Source organism: Schistocerca cancellata, chromosome 4 (assembly GCF_023864275.1).
Source record: "Schistocerca cancellata isolate TAMUIC-IGC-003103 chromosome 4, iqSchCanc2.1, whole genome shotgun sequence".
NCBI lineage: Eukaryota > Metazoa > Arthropoda > Insecta > Orthoptera > Acrididae > Schistocerca > Schistocerca cancellata.
The window spans coordinates 427,305,379-427,327,255 of record NC_064629.1 but is presented as its reverse complement, the minus strand read 5'-3'; the positions used below and the strand labels follow the sequence as shown (position 1 = coordinate 427,327,255).

General features: G+C 44.3%; 2 protein-coding genes across 2 annotated transcripts in view; one reads left to right on the top strand and one right to left on the bottom strand.

Annotated features, from left to right (window-relative positions):
- LOC126183684 (zinc finger protein 84-like) overlaps positions 1-21,877 on the bottom strand; it is a 294,009-nt gene that overhangs the window by 86,426 nt on the left and 185,706 nt on the right. The window lies entirely within an intron of this gene.
- Positions 19,803-21,877, top strand: part of LOC126183687 (protein obstructor-E-like) — a 98,621-nt gene continuing 96,546 nt past the window's right edge. Inside the window, exon 1 of the mRNA XM_049925868.1 lies at positions 19,803-19,909. Coding sequence (XP_049781825.1) covers positions 19,867-19,909 — 43 coding nt within the window. The 5' untranslated portion in view covers positions 19,803-19,866. The remainder of the gene's footprint in view (positions 19,910-21,877) is intronic.

Below are 21,877 nucleotides of genomic sequence, written 5' to 3'. Positions count from 1 at the left end.
CCTTAGTTTGAAAGTTATAGGTTACAGTGGAGACCTGATGTAAATTCATGAAGAAAACTGTGTTATTTGATATATCGTCGGCTTCAAATTTGATTGTGTATGGCGATAACATCGATTATTCAGGTCTACGTGGCGTATACCATTGGTAAGTGAATCTTATCTACTTTTTATGGCTATATTTATATTTGTACTATTTGCAGCAACTTCCTATCTAATGGCGTGCATAGGGGACATTACAGTGATGCTACGATTGAACCTCCGCTAGCACCCATGGACCAATGGTCCATTCGTGGGAACGCCGTAAAATTACTTACGGATATCATCCGTACAAACAATTTTAGGATTTATTTACTTTACTGGCAACAAATACGTGAAAGAGCCATTCCTGTTTATCTGATAGGTACATAAATATAATTTAAAGTACAAATATTGCATATTGTAAACGATAACTGCAATTAAGTATTTAACAAATTATATTAAATTTTTCTAGCGCGTTAAAGTTATTCTAGAAGTTGAGTCAAAACAGTGGATAGTTATATTTAGTACTACAATTCTGCTATATTGCTATACACTGGTTCCTGCATGCATTTCAGTTCGATCCACGCAAAGAAGAGTTACCAGTAGTGGCAGAGACGACACCACCACAACCAACAGTAATGCAAGGGGCGTTAGGTTCAACATCATGCTTATAAGCCTCAACAAGACCACCAACAACCGCAAAGGACATCGAAAAAAATGCTGCTGGATCCAGTCGCTTGGCTGTTCCTTTAGCAGACAATTCTCCTATAACCAAAGCTGCCACGCCACTGAAGCCCAGGTCAAGAACAGGCAAGGTTTAGTATTGACAAGTTCCCCATACAAGGATGAATTGAGTTGTAGCGCTAAACCTTTCGCTAACCTAAAGAGAAAGCTTTCTATAGTGAGTCAAACGAAACAAGTGAAAAGTATCAACACCAGTGAGTGGTTTTGCGAATTGTGTCAAAATCGATCAGTGGCAGACATGCTTCAGTGCATGATGTATAGAAATGGATGCATGAAAACAGCGCTGGAGTTAGAAAGAGTACTAAAAGATATATTTGTTTTAATTGCAGATAGACTGTATCCCTGTTTTATGGAAAAAGAGTTCGAACTGCCTCATAGTTCGTCCACAATTATACGCCATGGCAATTTTTTATAAAGTAGCCTAAATTCCACTTAATTTCAGACCGCACGTCTGCATATATTGTTCACGCGCGTGTCTACGAGGCATATTCACCGTCTAGCCGAGTACACAGAATGAAATTCGCAAAGACTTGAGGCCCTGGTATCGACATGTCCCCCGTTTACCATCCTTGCGAGGTACTCGATGAAACTGCGCTGCCGTGTCACACATTCATCCATCGGTCGCCAAAGTTTACAGTTTTGCTTTTTCCGCCAATATTTGTGTGAATATATGTGCAAGAGCCATTCCAGTTCCTCTAATAGGTACATAGGTAGTTGAGAAAGGACTAGTCATGGTAAGCCATTTTGGGCTTACATTCAGCAAGATAATGCCCGTCCGTATACGACGAGAGTTTATACTGCATGTCTTCGTGCTTGCCAAACCCTACCTTGGCCAGCAAGGTAATCGAATCTTTCTGCAATTGAGAACGTTTGGAGCTTTATGGGCAGGTCCCTCTAACCACTTTGGGATTTTGAGGATATAAAATGCCACTTGGACAGAATCTCGCATGATACCCCTCAGGATGCCGCCAAAAAACTTTATCAGGCAATGCCAAACCGAATAACTGTTTGCATAAGGGCCAAAGGTAGAGCAACGCTTTATTTACTTGCTCAATTTGTGGAGTTCTTTCTCTTGAAGAATCATCCAGTTGTTATGAAATTGTAATCATTTGTTTATCTGTACAAGTGCATCACATCTACCGACTTCCGACCCATTCGGGTAATTGCTTCGTGGTGCGCCTTTTTCTGTATTGGAGTTTATTATTACGGAAGTATCAATCGTTTGAGGTATAATAAGTTTTGTGCATCTCTTGCCAAATTTTATTCCTGGGGCAGCACATGTTTTCTAATTAACTGAATCAATTCCATAGAAAAATACTTATTACATAATTTTACAGCATTCGAAATAATGTGTTATTGGGCAACAACTTCAGCAATATTACGAACAATAGAAAGAAATACCAACTTTGCAAAACCTTCACAACTTTTTTTGCACGGAAGTGGACATGAAGAATCTCATGATAACTCTCCGAAAATTTGTTATTTCCATGGGATTTAGTTTTAAATGGTGCTACAATGAATCATCACGTGCGAACGAGAGGACATAGTTGTAGAAGAATAAAGCATTTAAACTAAAGCTGGCAGTGATTCAGATAGACTAACCTGGATTCGTAGATACAGTAAAAATCAAGCATACATTAACAGAATGAAAGGAATTACTCTTTTGCAGGGTGGAATCCCTGATAATCACACTACATGAATCCATTGAAAATTTGACAATCAAGCAATATTAGTCCTTAAAGTACACTGGTGTCCAAAATTAAAGCAACAAACCGCTGTTCCCCGTCCTGTCTAATTCACGATATAACAATACAATCTGTCAACAGATATCCATACGTTCGTATTCTGCACGGCATATGGCATTCCGATCAACGGACAACCACGCCAACGATGATGTCAGGGCACCTATCAAAAGGGAGAGTGTTCACCGGGTAGTCCCACACCCACAGTCGGTGTCTACACAATAACAGACTATGCAGCACGGCATAGAGGAGACGCTTACCAGACCCTGTATGGTGGAGGACCATAAAAAGAATGGAAGCAGGTGAGTCGCAAACTGCCGCGCGGGATTAGCCGAGCGGTCTCAGGCGCTGCAGTCACGGACTGTGCGGCTGATCCCGGCGGAGGTTCGAGTCCCCCCTCGGGCATGGGTGTGTGTGTGTGTTTGTCCTTAGGATAATTTAGGTTACGTAGCATGTAAGCTTAGGGGCTGATGACCTTAGCAGTTAAGTCCTATAAGATTTCACACACATTTGAACATTTTTTGAGTCGCAAACTGATGTGGCCCGATGGCTTGATGTAAATTTCTGTTGTTTCTTGGATGTGTCGACAATTTATAGAGACTGTAGCTGTACTCTGAAGACCAGGACAGGGCCGACCACATGTGATATCAGAAAGAAAGGACCGTTGTTTGGCTGTAAGGGCACGACGGTACCACCTTAGTTCTGCACGGCAAATGGCATCTGACCTCGCAGCATCCACTGGACGTGTTGTATCGAGGCAAACCGTGTACAGAAGGCTTCAGTAGAGTGGCCTTTACTGTCGGAGATCTGCTGTGTGTGTACCTCTCCTCCCACGCGTCTCCACAGGAGGGAATGTCTAGAGTGGAGTCGTCAACATGCCACCCGGACTGTCGAACAGTGGGCCAATATTCTTCTCACAGATGAGTCCCGATTTGGTCTGGAGAGTGATTCTCGACATATTCGCATCTGGAGGGTACGTGAAATAGGATTTCGCGACACAAACATTGCGGAAAGAGACCGATATCGACGAGGATCCCTAATAATGTGGGCAGGGATTATGCTGACCACTTAAACAGCCTTTCATGAAATTGTACGGATGAATCAGCAAGGTTTAACTGCTATCAGGTATCGTGACGAAATCGTGGGACCTTATGTGCACTCGGGAGACGGGTTGCATCACGTCATCATCCGCCAACCACTCTCCAAGACTTGCGAGCAGCTCTGCGGGAAGTCTGGGCGTTATTGCTTCAACAGGAGATTGATGACATCATTCACAGTATGCCCCGTTGTTGTCAGCCCGTATTGCTGCAAGAGGAGGCCGCACCCCATACTGAGCACATTAAGCATTTGTCTGAATGTGTGCGAAAATCGGTAAAGTAGGAAAAAACGAAGAAAATTTTTGTCTACCGTTATGCATGTTACAGTTGTTTACGTTCTGTATTCTATACATTGTTTCTACTTTACTATCGCCTGCCTGTATTGTTTTGTGGCAAAATAAACGCAACCTTCGAAAATTTCCGTTAGTTGCTTTAATTCTGGACACCAGCTTCTTTTTTAATAGCGCAAAGTGTTAGGTTGTTGCGACACAACACAAGAAACGGGGTGGAGCAGTGAAGGCAGCGCGCACAGTGTGGAGGCGACGCCTGCGAAATACGCACGTCGGCTCACGCAGAGTGATGGGCAGAGAGACCGGAGGGCTACCCTGCTAGCCTGCTGCCTCTGGCTGTATTCAGTTCGGGTCTACACACGAAACGGGCGCTGAGGAACGTCCTTTAATTACGTCAGGTGGGGTGGGATGGGGTGGCGGGGGGAGGGGGTGGAGGAGAGGTCTGGCAAAATCACAAAACTCAATTGAAGAGGGGGGAGGGCAATGAAAATCTCACGTCAGCTTTTCAATTGGTTGGTTGGTTGGTTGATTTGGGGAGAGGAGACCAAACTGCGAGGTCATTGGTCTCATTGTATTAGGGAAGGATGGGGAAGGAAGTCGGTCGTACCCTTTCAAAGGAACTATCCCGGAATTTGCCTGAAGCGATTTAGGGAGATCACGGAAACCTAAATCAGGATGACTGGACGAGGGATTGAACCGTCGTCCTCCCGAATGCGAGTCCAGTGTGCTAACCACAGCGCCACCTCGCTCGGTGGGTTTTCAATTCAATGAACATACAGAGAGGTGACAAACGTCATGGGTTGGCGATATGCACATACACAGACGGCGGTGGTACCACATACACAAGATGTAAAAGGTCAGTGCATTGGCGGATCTGTCATTTGTGCTCAGGTGATTCATGTGAAAAGATTTCCAACGTGATTATGGTGCACGGCGGGAATTGACAGACTTTCAATGCGGAATGATAGTTGGAGTTAGACGAATGGAACATTCCATTTCGGAAATCAATAGGGAATTCAGTATTCCGCGATCCATCAGTGTCAAGAGTGAGCTGAGACTACCAAATTTCAGGAATTACCTCTCACCACGGACAACTCTGTGGCCAACGGCCTTCACTTAACGACCAAGAGCAGCGGCGTTTGCACAGAGTTGTCAGTGCTAACAGACAAGCAGCACTGAGTGAAACAACAGCAGAAATCAATGTGGGACGTACAACGAACGTATCCATTAGGACAGAACGACGAAATGTAGTGTTCGTGGGCTATGGCAGCAGTCGACTGACGCGAGTGCCTTTGCTAAAAGCACAACATCGCCTGCAGCCCCTCTCCTGGACTCGTGGTCTCATCAGTTGGACCCTAGACGACTGGGAAATCGTGGTCTGGTCAGGTGAGTACCGATCTGAGTTGGCAAGAGCTGATGACAGGGTTCAAGTGCGGCGCAGGCCCCATGAATCCATGGACCCAGGTGGTCAACAAGGCACTGTGAAAGCTGGTGGTGGCTCCATAATGATGTGGCCTGTGTTTACTTGGAATGGACTGAGTCCTCAGTTATGTTCGGCTACTTGGAGACCATTTGCAGACATTCGTGGATTTCATGCTTCCAAAAAAAATAAGAAAAATGGAATTTTTATGGATAGTAATGCATCGTATCACGAGACCACAATTGTTGGCGATTTGTCTGAAGAGCATTTTGGACAATTCGTGCGAATTATTTTGCTATCCAGATCACCCGACATGACTCCCATCGAACATTTATGAAACAGAATTGAGAGGTCAGTTCACATACAGCATGCTGCACTGCCAATACTTTCGCAGTTACGGACGGCTATAGAGGCAGCATGGCTCAACATTTCAGCAGGGGACTTCCAACGACTTTTTGAGCCCACGCCACATCGAGTTGCTGCACTACGCCGGACAAAAGGGGGACCGACACGACATTAAGTGGTATCTCACGACTTTTGGCACCTCAGTGTACTTTATTATAACAAACAACATTGTGTTTTACATAATTAATACCGAGCGTAGACAATATTGAAGTGCCCATCAGTCTTCGTGACCTCTGTGAACTGAACTGAAAGCTTTACTCGTGTGCATACCCGAGATTCCGCGATTTGAAACAAATGCCGCACAAGTGGTCTCTACCACGCCTGTCGAAATAGCTGCAACGCAAACACCGATACACTGATCAGCTACAACATTATACCGCCGACCTGCTAGCGATGTAAACCCGTCCAGGCGATAGCAGAGTCACCTGGCGAGGAATGATTGCTTGTCAGACACACGCATGGTGCATGTACAATGGTGTCGAAAATTAGAGCAACAAAACGCTGTTTCCCAGTCCTGTGTCTAATTCACTATATAATCATACAGACTGTCAAGAGATGTCCGTCCGATCACATTCTGCACGGAAGATAGCATTTCGGTCAACGGAAAACCACGTCAACGATGACGTCAGGGCACCTATCAAACGGAATAGTGTTTGCCGTGTAGTCCCACATCCACAATCGCTGTGAACACAGTCACACACGGTACAGTGTGGCACAGAGGAGACGCCTACCAGTCACTCTACAATGGAGGGCCGTAGGAAGAATGGAAGCAGGACAGTCGCCAACAGATGTGGCCCGATAGCTTAACGTGAGTCGTTCTGTCGTTTCTCGGATGTGGCAACAGTTTATAGAGACCGAAACTGTTCCTCGAAGACCAGGGCACGGTCGACCACTTGCGACACCAGAAGGAGAGGACCGTTACCTGGCTGTAAATGCAAGACGGTGTCGCCTTGGTACTACGCAGCATCTGGCATCTAATCTCGCAGTATCCACTGGACAGGTTGTATCGGGGCAAACGATGCAGATTAGGCTTCGACAGAGTGTCTTTTACTGTCGGAGACTTGCTGTATGTGTGCCTCTCACGCGTTTCCACAGAAGGGAACCTCTGGGTTGGAGTCGTCAACATGGCACATGGACAGTCGAAGATTGGGCCAATATTCTTTCCACAGATGATTCCCGATTTGGTTTGGAGAGTACTTTTCGACAGATTCGCGTCTGAACACGATTTCGAGCCCTGAACATTGTGGAAAGAGATCGATATCGAGGAGAATCGATAATGTTGTGGGCAGGCATTGTGTTGAGCATCTGAACACCTCTTCGTGAAATTGTACAGGTGAAACGGAAAGGTTTAACTGCTGTCAGATATCGTGACGTGGTCTTAGGAGTTCATGTATGGTTGTTGCGAGGTGCTGTGCGTCCAGACTTCGTAGCGCTCGACCTCATTGGGAACGAGTAGTTGTTTTCTTGGAACCGGAAGATGCTGCACGTATGGCGTGGCCTTCGCGCTCTTCCGATTCTAATTCCATAGAGCATGTCTGGGATGCACTATAGAGATGGATAGCAGCACGGTAACATCCACCAACCACTCCGCAAGACTCGTGAGCAGCTTCGCAGGAAGAAAGGGCATTATTGCCTCAACATGACATTGATGACGTTATTCGCATCATGCTTAGTCGTTGTCAGGCCTGCATTGCTGCCAGAGCTTGTGACACTCCATAGTGAGAACATTAACCAGTTGTCGCAATACGTGTGCAAATGTTGGAAAAAAACGTTGAACATTTTCGCCTACTGTTATGTATGTTGCAGATGTTTACGTTCTGTATTCATTACGTTGTTTCTACTTTTCTATCACCTATTTATACTGTTTTGCGGCAAAATAAACGCATCCTTCCAAAATTTCCGTTGTTACTTTAATTTTGTACACCTGTGTAGTATCAGTGAGCGTGCTGTCCATGTGTAGAATGCACGATTTGTCGGGTGTTCGAAGAGTGCTGTGATGAGTGTCTTCAACATGTAGCGAAACCAAGGTGAATCCACGTCCAGACGTCGTGGGGTTGTGCGGTTACTCCTCATTAATACGTCACACGTCATAGACTGGGAAGACTGGTAAAAGAGGACAGGTGGCGAACTGTGGCAGAACTAGCATCAGAATTTAATGCTGGCCAGAGTACAAGTGTGTCTGAACACAGTGCATCGAACTCTCCAAACAATCGGCCTCCGCAACTGACGATCCATGCATGTGCTAATGTTAACACCACGATAACGGCAACTACGACTGAAATGTGCACATGACTATAGGCAGTGGATGTTGGTGCAGTGGCAGAGCGTTGAGTGGTCTGACGAATCCCGATACCTTCTTCATCATGCTGATGGGAGGAAGAGAATCCGTAGTCTTCCAGGAGAACAGCTCCTTGACACCTGTACTGCGGTTCGGAGACAAGCGGGCAGCGGCTCCATTATGCTCTGGGGAACATTCACTTGGGCATCCTTGGGTCTAGTAGATCCAAATAGTATCGTATACTGGTTGCATACCATGTACACCCCTTCATGACGATCAAGTTTCCCGACGGCAGTGGCATTTTTCAACAAGATAATGCGCCATGTCACAATGCCAGGAGTGAGCTGGAGTGGTTCGAGGAACAGTGGCGAGTTCCAATTGATGTGGTGGTCCCCTAACTCGCTACATCTGAACCCGATCGAACACATCTGGGATGTGATTGAACGTGCTGTCAGAGTTCATAGTCCCCTTCTTGGAATTTACGAGAATTAGGTGACTTGTGTGTGCAGGTTTCAGAGTTCTTCATAGACATGTCAGTTCCAGAGTTCTCTGTGCAAAATTTGAATACTTCTGAAGAATTTCGCAGTTCAGAAAAATACTGTGGTTCTTCTTTGTTTTATTTCGGAGCATTTCTTTCGAAAGTGGCTCTGCATACTGTACATCTCCCTTTGATCTCAAGAAGTATTTGGAACTTGAACTTTCGTTTGCTTTCTTGTATTTGAAAGATGAGACACACTGAATAATTTCTGAGGTTCATGAATGTTATCAGCTAGTAAATCGGTCCATTTCCCTATTTCTAATCTTGAAAACTTTCCATGTTTCTCGTTTGATGGTAGCCCAGTTTTCTTCTGATAACAGAAGGTCACATTGTCTCTATTGGACGATGAACCAAAAATCTTCTAGGACTCGTCTTTTCTGTAGTTGTCATTTTCGTCAACGAAACATTCCAGAATTAAGGTGTTTCTAACGAAAGTTAGAATATCATTATGGTCTCCTTTAATTCGATCCTGGTATCCAACAATTTTCTGAAGACAGGGTGAGACGGAATGAAGAGAACGCCTCTATCATTTGTCACTTTAAATTCTTCAAAGCCTCGAAGACGTTTCAATTCTAACAGCTTGTGCATTTTATGAGTTTTGTAGTTCATGGATCTCAGTTACACTAGAGTGACAACTGAAAAAGAGCACCAAATGAAAAACATAACCAGAGCGTTGCCAACTCTCCGAAACAAAATAATCTAAATGTGTCTACAAAAAAGCGCCAGAAAAGAGCTGGTATGTTGCTGTGCAGTTTTACTTTTTCAATAATTATACTGTGTAAGGTATTTAAGGATAGCAGGGACGTACATATGAACTACATAAAGATAAATTTGGTCAAATTTTATACACAGGCAAGCCAATATGAAATCAACACTGATATTATTTTGAACGTTATATTTTAAAAAAATCAGATTCCCGAAAAACAATTTACTCAGATTTACTCAAATTAGGGAATAAAATCAGTTTATAACTACTTCAGAAAATATTTTTCGCACAGCATTTTGCATCATATCTTAACCACATGTACGACGTTTCATTTTAATGGCTTTAACAGTCAGAGAGCAAATGTATTGACACTCAAGACTGTAAAGCTTCCGGAAAATACAATCGAATAAAAATTTAAAGGCGTGCCTTGTGCACCTCAGTAGGTACATGATTTCTGGCTGCACTTGTACTTCGACTGCAGGGTCAACAATCTGAGATTTTATTTCTATGATGTGCGAATAAAATACCAGCACACTTTTAAAACCTTTATATTTTGCTGCAAAAGTGTATTTAAATAAACACATTCATGTCAGTTTCTTTCGCATTGAGAGGCACCCACATGCCTTGCTCATACTGTGGCATCAAGCAGTCAGGCCTGCAAGATGAGTGGTCTGCCAAGCGAGTGGATTCATTTTTTATTTATCAAGTAACATGAGCGCTAGTACTTACAATTAAGTTACAAATTATTCTCCTGTTTGAATATTAACCAACGGAAACGGATAACGCACATCTGCCTATTAAAAATTTACACAACTCTGATTGTTCACTACGCACTGGCAATACCACATTTTCGTTCTTATTCAACGGCTTTGATCAACACGTGGCCATCGCACTGAATATGAATGGCGCACACATTATAAATTCTGGACATCATGACAACATAGAATTCGAAGGAAAAGGCCACGAATCTTTTTCTTTTCACTATCTTATTTATTCCGATAAATTCTATAACCTAAACACACAAATTCTATAACCTACAACAACAACACATGAGAAATTCCGCCCAGTGGGCATGGCTTTACATTGGTGATTCTCTATCTTATGGTCTCGTAATTATTTAACGCTACAGTGCACTTTCTGGATAGGATGGTGGATCTTTTGCTATATCTCACACTTCGACTCTCAAACCCATCATCACGAAACTTTCCTCCAGATCGAGTGGTACAACAAGGAACATGCATAACCCACTGCCTCTGAAACTATCTTGTTACTCTCCCATGCCAACCACACATACTTATATTTCATGAAATACATCACACTGGCAACATACAATACGAAACAAGGATTAGTCACAACGTTATATCACATCACTTTCAGCTCTCCCACTTCAATTAAAATTCATCCCAGTTTCACACGACACTGCCCCACTTCGTAACTTTTCTTTCCTACTACGAACTCTGGAGGATATATGCACGTCCTCCTGTGCAATGCAAGCCAAGTGGCGTTGCTGGATAGACGGCTGACTCACCTTGCTTCTCTCTCAGAGTATTATAATTTGAATCAAGCGTCACACATAACACACAAAGTAATATTAAGAACATATTCATCACACACGCGAGTCCTCAACTGATACCATGGACGAGTACTTCTCTTTATCCTTTGTTTCATATACAGATTGAGACTCACACAGTACTCATCACGTGGAAGTACTTGTCTCTAATTTCAAGTCCTGCACACGCCATTTCTTAAATATTTCCAACTTATAGTACACACGCTAGTAATTCAGCTTAACTTAAGCACTCGGAAGTATTTCAACTTATTGCTACACGTGGTTTCATTGTGACCGTTGGTCACTTCCGAAGATAACTACGATCCCCTTTATATTACCTGCCTGACATTTAATTCTCCCCACAAAAGTACCTGAAATAGAGAAATTATTATTCCAAACTACTCTTAAGTGTTTCACATGCATACCATGTCTCCACTCTTTTGTTTTTACGGAGCACACCTAAGACAGGTCTTACCAACACTAGATCCAGCGGCAGAGTGCTGAAACATGGCCGTTCTTCAGGTCACCTCGCACCTCTGTCGAGGTGGGGGCGCACCAGGTTACCGTATTGGTCAGCCACATTTCAGGCGCTCAAAGCTCAGGTAAATGTCATCTCTTTGGTTCCACCAAAGATGACCAAATGACCGTCTCAAAGATGATCATATATTCACATTCACTATCTGCGCTTAGCAGACGGCCATACATTCATTCATTTCACAGATATCACCAAACTGGATGTAGGGATTTATTTTGTGGAAGTGCACATGTGATCAATTAAATAAATAAATTGTCATTCTTTCCCACACTGGTATCCGGCTTCGCTGTATTAATTGAAATTGAGTTATTATTAGAAAAAATATGTTGTACTGACAAGAATAACGAAGAATGTTGAACCTATTTTCAATGTCGGGCGGTACTGTACCCTTTCAGCCTAAGTTTCTTTTTCTCAAAATAAAAATAAAATGATTCTGCTAGGCACTTATTAGGACAAACTTCACAGTATCTGCACTGCAATATTACATTATTTCTTGCCCTTGGGAAAATACTGCAGTGAATAGAAGTTCGATGTTCCTCTCCTCAGTTCAGTCCCTAGCATATAGTTTATTGCATCTGAGAAGCGTATAAATATGCCTGACTCATGCTGCATAAATCCAAGTCCGCTTTGCTTAGAACAGCTCCCATTATTGTGAAGTTTCGAAACCTTGCTGACGTCAGCTATGGTGCAACAGTGTTTCCAGCAAGGCTCTCATCCATTTATATGCTCTAAGACACAAAAAAAGCCGACTCACAACGAAGGTATTATTCGAATGTGACGGAAATCGGTAGATGTGACGCATATGTACAATCAAACAAATGGGTACAACTTCAGAAAAATTAGATTGTTTATTCAAGAGAAAGAGCTTCACAAAATGAGCAGTCAATGACGCGTTGCTCCAGCTCTGGCCCTTAACCAAGCAGTTATTCGGCTTGGCATTGATTGATAAAGTTGCTGGATGTCTTCCTAAGGGATATCGTGCCACATTCTGTCGAATTGGCGCGATAGATCGTCAAAATCCCGAGCTGACTGTAGAGTCCTGCCCATAATACTCCAAACGTTTTCCACATGGGGGAGATCTGGCTATCTTGTTGGTCAATGAAGGGTTTGGGGAGCACTAAGACAAGCAGCAGAAACTCTCACCATGTGTGGGCAGGCATTATGTTGCTGAAATGTAAGCCCATGAAGGGCAACGAAACGGTGCGTAGAATATTTCCAACGTACCGCTGTGCTTTAAGGGTGTCGTGGATGACAATTGGAGGGGTCCTTTTATGAAAAGAAATGGCACCCCAGTCCACCACTCCATCGGTGCCTGGAATCTTATTGACTGGGGAAGAATTAGCTTCAGTGATTAGTCCCGCTTCGAACAGGTCCTCGATCGTGTCGAAAGATGCAATCGCCATCCCCGAATTGCCCTTCAACAGTGGGAAGCAAGAAGGTGTTTAAAACATCAATGTATGTCTGTGCTGTGATAGCGCTACGCAAAACAACAAAGGTTGCAAGCCCCCTCCATGAAAAACACAACCACACCATAACACCACCGCCTCCGAATTTTACTGTTGGCACTACACTGGCAGATGTTCACCGGGTATTGGCCATACCCACACCCTGCCATCGGATCACCACGTTGTGTATCGTGACTCGTCACTCCACACAACGTTTTTCCACTGTTCAATCATCCAACGTTTTCGCTCCTTATACCAAGCGACGCGTCGTTTGGCATTTACCGGCGTGATGTGTGGCTTATGAGCAGCCACTCGACCATGAAATCCAAGTTTTCTCACCTTCCGCTTAACTGTCATAGTACTTGCAGTCGATATTAAAAAACTAAAAACCCGCCTCGACTGCGAAAAAAGCACCTAGTGTTAAGTGTTAACCCAGGTTTCGATGTAGATAACTACACCTTCTTCAGAACAACAATAAAGCCCACGAGTGCCTAAGAAGACCTTTGTCAATGATTAAAAGAGCACCGTACTATACATTTATAAACGAAAAAGAAAAGAAAACACAAACAGTACATACGTACCAAAGTCGAAACCACTACTTAACTTAATGGTGTACGCTCCACCTCACACCGGCCTATGTTCGATGGGCCATGACCTGCCATAAACTGCCCCGCCTTTCCAGCAGCTCAACAAGATGGTTGGGCCATGGGCGAACTAAAGCATATGCATGGAACAGCACTTCTAAGACCATAGCATCACAGGTGATACCCAACAGTGTGCCTTCTATCTGACACACGTGGGCCCAGAAATTTAGCAGCATCTGCAACATCCCGGAAGTGGTTTCCCTACTCTACCCTAGGAGAAACTGAAGTCCACTTTGTTAGAATACTTTGACTCTCATGTGCATGTGGCAGCAACATGCTACAAGTATTTCAGCTGCCATAAACGTAATGGACTGCCTGACCACCAACGGATCATCCATCTCCCGGGTTTATTTTGTGACTATCGTTCCCAATGTGGTAATCTTCGGTATAGGCAATCATATGTGGCTCCCTTGGTCTGGGACACGATTCACGTGCATGCTCCCGATGAAGGTGTACGCAGAAATCTCCTTAAATTGAAGAACCCTTCCATAGAAATATGTATCCCCATTATCGGATATTTTCAACAGTCTCTCAGATCATCAGCCACCATGCAGGAACCATCACAGGAGCTCGCCGCCTGATCAACACGCTGCCCTCAGCTCCAGTCACGTATTCACACAATATAGAGAAGGACTCAGCACCCAGTCGCCACCCTCAACAACTCCCTACCTCCAGCCAGTGTTTAATTAGTTATCAGAGAAGCCACTGCCAGTACCAGCTCGCTAAGTGCATTCCTTATATGAAATTTGGATATAGGGCTGAAGTGTGCCAAGCAGTGGTCAAAACGAATGTCAGCTGTGCAAGTATGGTCCCATCGGACGCAGGGGTGGATGATGGGTTGTAGCTGTTCTCGGTCATATCCTGCATCCTGTCTGTGATTCCTGACTCTGTATCTACATCCACATCTATACTCTGGAAGTCATATTGTGATGTATGGAAGGAGTACTTTGTGTACCACTGTCACTTCCCCTCATTCCTACTCCAGTCACGAACAGTTCGCGGGAAGAACGATTGCTGGTAAGCCTCTGGGTAGGCTCGAATCTCTCCAGTTTTATCTTCATGGTCTTTCCTCGAGAAGCCGGCCGTTGTGGTCGAGCGGTTCTATGCGCTTCAGTCTGGTACTGCGTCACCGCTACAGTCGCAGGTTCGAATCCTGCCTCGGGCATGGATGTGTGTGATGTCCTTAGGTTAGTTAGATTTAAGTAGTTCCTAGGGGACTGATGACCTCAGATATTAAGTCCCATAGTGCTCAGAGCCATTTGAACCATTTTCGCGAGATATGTGTATGAGGAAGACATATACTTTTTGTATCTTCTTAGGACGTACGCTCTCAGAACTTTAACAATGAGCCACACCGTGATGGCGAATTCCTCTCTTGCAGCGTCTGCCTCTGGAGTTGGTTGATCATCACGGCGATGCTTTCGTGCTTATTGCACGAACCTGTAACGAATCGCGCAGTTCGTCTATGGATCTTCTCTATTTCCTCTAACAGTCCTATCCACTATAGATCCCATACTGATGAGCAACATTCAAGTATTACTCAGAGGAAAGTCTATCGCTCACAGTAGCCATCAACAACTTACCCATCAAGCCGCAGATACATGGGGTCCTCCGTGACCATCATAGATTGGTAATCCTATTAACGCATTGGGTCCCCTCCCCTTCAACCTATGGACACTCCGCTGCATAGTTAAAGCAGTAGAGTCAATGGAAAATTTACAGCCCAAGTTCAGTACGATTCAGTCACCGTAACAGCCAGGATTTTGGACTTTGAGGCTCCTGGAGCCGTCAATCCCTTGGGTCTGGATCTGTTCAACGTTCTTGGCTTAGAAATACGTGACTGCGCCAACTGTCAAGTCACTGAGTGGCAAACCCCCCCTGAGAGATCTCTTTTCCAAGGCTAGCTCAGTGTTCATGCATTCCTCCTCACGTATCAAAGATTTCAAGGCACTTATGGCTCTTCTCCTATCAGCCACGCCAAATTTCTGCAAAGCCAGAAATGTTCCCTTCTTGCTAAGAGACGAATTTCGTCTGGAGCTACAGCGGTTGCAGGATGAGAGTATTCTCACTCCTGTTGCCCGTTGTCATCACAGATAAAACAAATGGCGCATTGTTCATTTGCAGAGACTTCAAGGTAACCAATAATGCCCACACTGTCTTAGATGCTTATCCTGTTCTCAAGATATAGGACACAATGACCCACTTCACAGGTGGAAAAATGTTTATCAAAATGAATATCTCCAGCTTCCGTTGACCAATGATTCCAGATGCTTCTTTGTGATGAATACTCCTTTTGGATTGTATCAGTCTAACCGTTTTTCAGCGCTACCTCGAGCACCTCACCTGCAGTATGCTAGGCAGGCTGAATTATTTACATTATATTCTTTTCGCAGGGAAAGGACAAACACAACTTGGCTAACAACCTGCACACAATGTTCACAGTCCTCCAATAGGCCAACCACAAATGCAATAAAGACAAATTCTGTCTTTATTGCCTCTCAAGCAAAAACATTTGCTGGCAATGGACCACACCACATGATAAAGCCTTCCAGGAGTTCAAACAGGCCCTCCTTCACCTACGTGCATCATGGTATATGACCTCACCAACACCCTAATCTTGGTAGCTGATGATGAGACTATAGATTAGGGACAATCTTCTAACATGTAATTGATGGGGTGGAGCGACCAGTCGCGTTTTTGTCTAAGACATTGTCTGCTGCATATCATAACTACAGTCAAGTAGAAAAAGAAACCCTATCAATCATATTTGGCCTAAAAAAGTTTCATGGCTTTGTCTATAGCCACCATTTCATGCCCTTACTCCCTCTTTTCAAACTGTTGGCAAATAACCCGACCAAAATAGCAAGCTGCATCCAGCAGTGGGCCCTGTTTCTTTCAAGTTATAATTGTGACTTTCAGCACTGTTGAGCAACCCAACACACTCACGCAGACTTCCTCTCACATATGCCCCTGGGCCAGGACTCTGTCTTTTATGCAACTCCTGAAGTTTCCTTGGCCACTGAAGTATCTATGGCCAACCTTCCATTGGACGCTAAACCCGTCACATGCCATAATGTCAAGTATCCAGTGCTCCACGAGATGCTTTGCTTGGTAAGACGCAGATGGCAACCAGACCGCAAGCATCTGTGACACATGGGGGTCCTGGCCTACTCATATCATCAGAACATGCTCTCCACCCCAATTATGTGCTCCTGCTCCAGGTTAACAACGGTCATGCCAGGGTCGTGATCCCAGTGGCCCTCCAGCAGCATGTCTAGCCTGGATTGCATGTCGGGCACTGGGAAGCTGTGGTCATCAAGCACCTAGCTGGTTGTCCAAGCTCCATCACCATCATGCTTTGGCTGAGGCCCTATGCTCTTTCTGTCTCCTTATTGTTCCACTCCCTAGGATGAGTTAATCCCAGCAGAAAAATTCGACAGCATACCACACTGGTTACAATAATCTGTTTCCATCCCACCAGCGCATACCCCTTATGACAGTAGTCCAGCTGCGACAGTTTCTCCCTTATCCTGTGTGGTGTCTTCACAAAAGGCTGCCAGCACTGGTTTCCTGTGGTCAGTTCCAATTTTCTGGGCCAAGCCACGGCTGAGGTGACTCTTCAAGATGGCACAGCATGCCATACACACATTAACAAATTTTTACCTCACTGATCATCAGTGTTTGTTCCAGAAGCAGAGTCCTCCATAATGACCATCCTGGACACCACTCTGTAACAGACTGTAGCCAGGTTCATGGAGGGGTCCTCAGCTACTCCGCACACTACAACAGTGCCAACGCCAGTGAGAGTTGACGTGAGTTAACTCTCGCCCCTTGGACCTTTTATCTTCCACGAAGCCATCCAAGTCGACTTTCGCCTCCAGGAGCTGACAGCTATGGACCTACACCCTTCGTGGCCTCTACACCAAAGACACATGGCCTCCAGTGCCGAAACCAGCGACTGGACTTTGTGATATTTGTCTTTAGTTGTCATCGGCAATATGGCGGACTTAACTTTTGCACCTTTTGCACATTCCTTCTGGACGTTGACTGTGGCGTGCTACGTGCATATGTATTGGATTTTGGAACTTTCAATTTACTGTGACATTTTAAGGCCTTCAGTCTTCAATTATTATTATTGTTCTTTCAATATTCAAGAAGTTATTTGTTTTTAATTATTGTGTTCTATACTATTTCCCATCAGAGAAGATAGTTTGTGTTACAGTACTCTTCATATTCATTGTATACCTGGTTATTTTTCCTGTGCTGCCTTCGGCGGACACATCAGATTGCTCAGTCAACCTTCAGTATCAGAACACCAACTCTGATGCTTTTGACAGCCTGTAAGTATGGTCAGAATTGTTTTGGTTTTAGTGAGGAATCATTCAATAAGATTCTGCTATGGAAGTAATTGACGACTTCATGCCTCCTCCTTTTGAGAGCCAACATGTTTCATTCAGCATCTCATGTCTATAGTGTTATGATTTGTTCTACACCAATTACGCAGTAGTTTCTGCTTCATTAAAAGTTTCTTTACTTTGACTGTATACGAAGGAGAGCACTCTCTCAACATGAACTGTCTTACTACAATACATCCATCTTGTTTTTATTTCTATCCAGTGCTTGGTGACGCATTCCTTCAGTTCTTAGCCACATATCTTCTACATGATCCTGCCCAGAGGCAAACGATTTGAGGTCCCCTTTGGGATATGACATGACCACCTCTTTATCCAGCAACGTGAACATGTAACTCCTTGTGATTGTTTTCGTTTCCCTTTGTATTTTAGTAATAATTGTTGCTAAAACTGTGTCATGGTCACAGATACCAGTTCCAATACGGACATTCTCAAAGAGCTCATGATATTTGTACTATTTGTTCCAATTAGGTTTCAGAGAAAGAATTTAGATTTATTTCACATGATGTCTTGTTACGTCGACAACTTACAAAACTGTAATTATTCCAAGCGTTTGACAGATGGTTAAAATCTCCATCAATGACGACAGTGTGGTTGGGGAATATGCATATTAGTGAGCCGAGAGTTTCTGTAAGGTTTTGGATTACATCTGGGAATGAGTCTGATGGTCGACAGAAGACACAATTATAAATTTATGTCCACCCTTGATACTGACTCTTGAAAAACATTCACACGTGGAACTTTAATTGCTTTCTCCAGATTTTTGCACCTAGTATTATCAGCTCCATTGCTCTTTTAGGGCTGTTTGAAACTCTGGAACTTTCACGTGAATGCTCCGACAGATAATCACCAAAATTCTTATCATTTCATGTATTTGGGGGGAGGGGGGGGGAAGTATTTCTAAGTCTTACATTATTACTCTGGGGTCTCCTACAACTAATATTATCGGGAAGAGATGGTGAGTCGCCCTAGCTAAAAACGCCTTGTGTGCACCCAACACTCAGTAAGCTACCTGGATAGCAATCCCTGATTTGTAATGCACTTCGGACCCATTTAGAGGACCTGTCAGTTTTCAACCACATGAAACTTCCTGGCAGATTAAAACTGTGTGCCCGACCGAGACTCGAACTCGAGACCTTTGCCTTTCGCGGGCGAGTGCTCTACCATCTGAGCTACCGAAGCACGACTCACGCCCGATCCTCACAGCTTTACTTCTGCCAGTATCCTTTTGTTTTCTTTTGTTACGTGTATACAATACAAGTGGAGAATTAGAATCATTAGCAGATTTACCAAAGTCTTTATTAGCAATTTCAAACATATGATAGGTGCGATAGGCTATTACATCTCTATCATTAAAACTTTCAAGTCCAGGTACACTAGAAACTCCACTACCACCTCTCACTATGACAACAGTAAACCACCCATTTCCATGTGAGAAAGTATCGTTTATATCCAAGCTAAAATTAAGAGAACATCCAAGAAATACACAAGGTCCATCGACTAGGGCGTGGGCTGCAATACTCTTCACTGGAATGCGATTCTTCTTGTCTCCTGATGTTGTCGTTAGTTCAATGTTTTCTATATTTTTGTAAACTGTTGTACGACGACAATGAATATCCGTTTATCATTTATATTTCTTCTTGGTGTAGCAATTTTAATGGCCAGTAGTGTAGATTTAGTGTTATTAGAACTTCACTACAAATAGTTCCTTGTTTCACTTGTGTGCAGGTAGTACGTAACTGAGCACTTAGCGTACTACAAACTATTTTTCTTGACTATATTGACGAACAGCAGCAGCTGCGGACAATAACGCGAGTGCAACCGTTTATTTTGGCAACCGTGTGTGTGTGTGTGTGTGTGTGTGTGTGTCGGTGTGCAGAGGTAAGGAATGGAGGGGCATCAATTTGTGTGTGTGTGTGGTGGGGAGAGGGTCGGCGAGGTGAGAGGTTGGCCGGCGCTGCGTCATGTTTGCAGGTGCGCAGCAGGGGGCCGCCGTGTTAAGTAAGCGCAGCCGACCATCCGCGGCACACACGGACACCAGCCATGCTGCACGCCGCGCTCATCTGCCTCGCCTTCTGCGCCCAAGGTACTGTCTCACTGCTCCTTCTCTCTTCTCGTGTTGCTGCCCTCATTAACAAGCATATTATCTGCACATAATCAGTACACCGCAGACCAACTCAGGGTGTGTGGCGGAGAGTACTTGGTGTAACGCTGTCACTTCCCACTTTTCCTATACCAGATGCGAGTGGTTCGTGGAAGGCACGATTGTTGATAAGCCTCCGAGTGAGCTCGAATCTCAGTGGTATGACGGTCGTGCTCTTTTGCCGAGATATATGGAGGAGGGACCACTATATCGGTTAACTCTTCTCTCACTCGTTCGACCTATACTTGAGTATTGCTCGTCAGTGTGGGATCCGTACCAGGTCGGGTTGACAGAGGAGATAGAGAAGATCCAAAGAAGAGTGGCGCGTTTCGTCACAGGGTTATTTGGTAAGCGTGATAGCGTTACGGAGATGTTTAGCAAACTCGAGTGGCAGACTCTGCAAGAGAGGCGCTCTGCATCGCGGTGTAGCTTGCTGTCCAGGTTTCGAGAGGGTGCGTTTCTGGATGAGGTATCGAATATATTGCTTCTCCCGAGGAGACCACGAATGTAAAATTAGAGAGATTCGAGCGCGCACGGAGGCTTTCCGGCAGTCGTTCTTCCCGCGAACCATACGCGACTGGAACATGAGAGGGAGGTAATGACAGTGGCAAGTAAAGTGCCCTCCGCCACACACCGCTGGGTGGCTTGCGGAGTATAAATGTAGATGTAGATGTAGATGTAGCAGTGTACCGCTCAGAGATGTACAACGCCCCTCTGGCGTCTGCTATTGGAGCTGTATGGGCACACTGGTGACGCTTTCGCTCTTTCCAAACGAACCACTAACAAAAAGCGATGCTCTTCTCTAGATTTTCTCTACTTCTTCTATTTATCTAATCCGGTAACGGTCCCAGACTGACAGCAATACTTAAGTATCGGTGGAGCGAGGGATTTGTAAGCTGCCTTTCTTTCAATGATTCTCATTCTGGCCTTTGGCTTCCCTACGATTAGCTTTATCTGATCGTTCCGCGCTCCCACATCTGTAATGGGTGTGACCGCTTGTAGCGACTGTTCAGTCATCGTATAATCATACGATAACGAGTCTTTCAGACTCTTTATGCTCAGTACGTTATATTGTTTAAGCTGAGGGTCAACAGCCAATCTCTGCACTAAATGAAAGTCCTCTGCAGTTCGTAATTTTTTTTGGATTTGCAACTTCCCTATATACAACAGCATTATTCGCGAACAGCTTTATGGAGTTTTCGACGTTACCACTAGATCATTTATACATATTGTAACAGTACTGGTCCTGTAACACTCCCTCGAGGTACGCCCGAAGGTTCCCTTAAGTCCGAAGATTTCTCTCCGTTACGAATAACATACTGAGCTCTATTTCGTAGGAAGTCTTAAATCTAATAATAATGTTTGCCTGATATTCCGTACGCTCATATTTGGTACATTAAACGACAGTGCCGAAGCGTATCGAACGGCGTGCAGAAGTCAAGGAACACAGCATCAGCCGAGGCGCCCGTACTAACAGCCTTCTGTGCGAGATGGATTTCACACAGTCGTTGTTGATCCACAGAGAGGAGATTTTAGGTCTCCAGAAAAGACATAATACGCAAATATGAAAATGTTCCAAAATTCCGGACCAGGCTTACATAAGTGATTTAGGCCTATAGACGTGTGTGTCTGTTCGACGACCCTTATGGAAAGCGCATTTCTACAATCGCTAAGAACGCTTCGTTCCTCCAGCGACCTACGACAGGTTTCTTCTGGAATAGTAGCAAGTTCTTTTGCATACTCTGTGTGTAATCGTATGAGTATTCTTGTCGTAAGAAGTCATGTTGCTATATCATCTAATGATGACAATTTCACTGTAATTCTTTGATGACCACTACCACTGCCCTGAAAAAGCCATCTCTTTTATCCTCTTCTTATTCATATTTTTTCCTTCTTCTTCTTCTTCTTCTT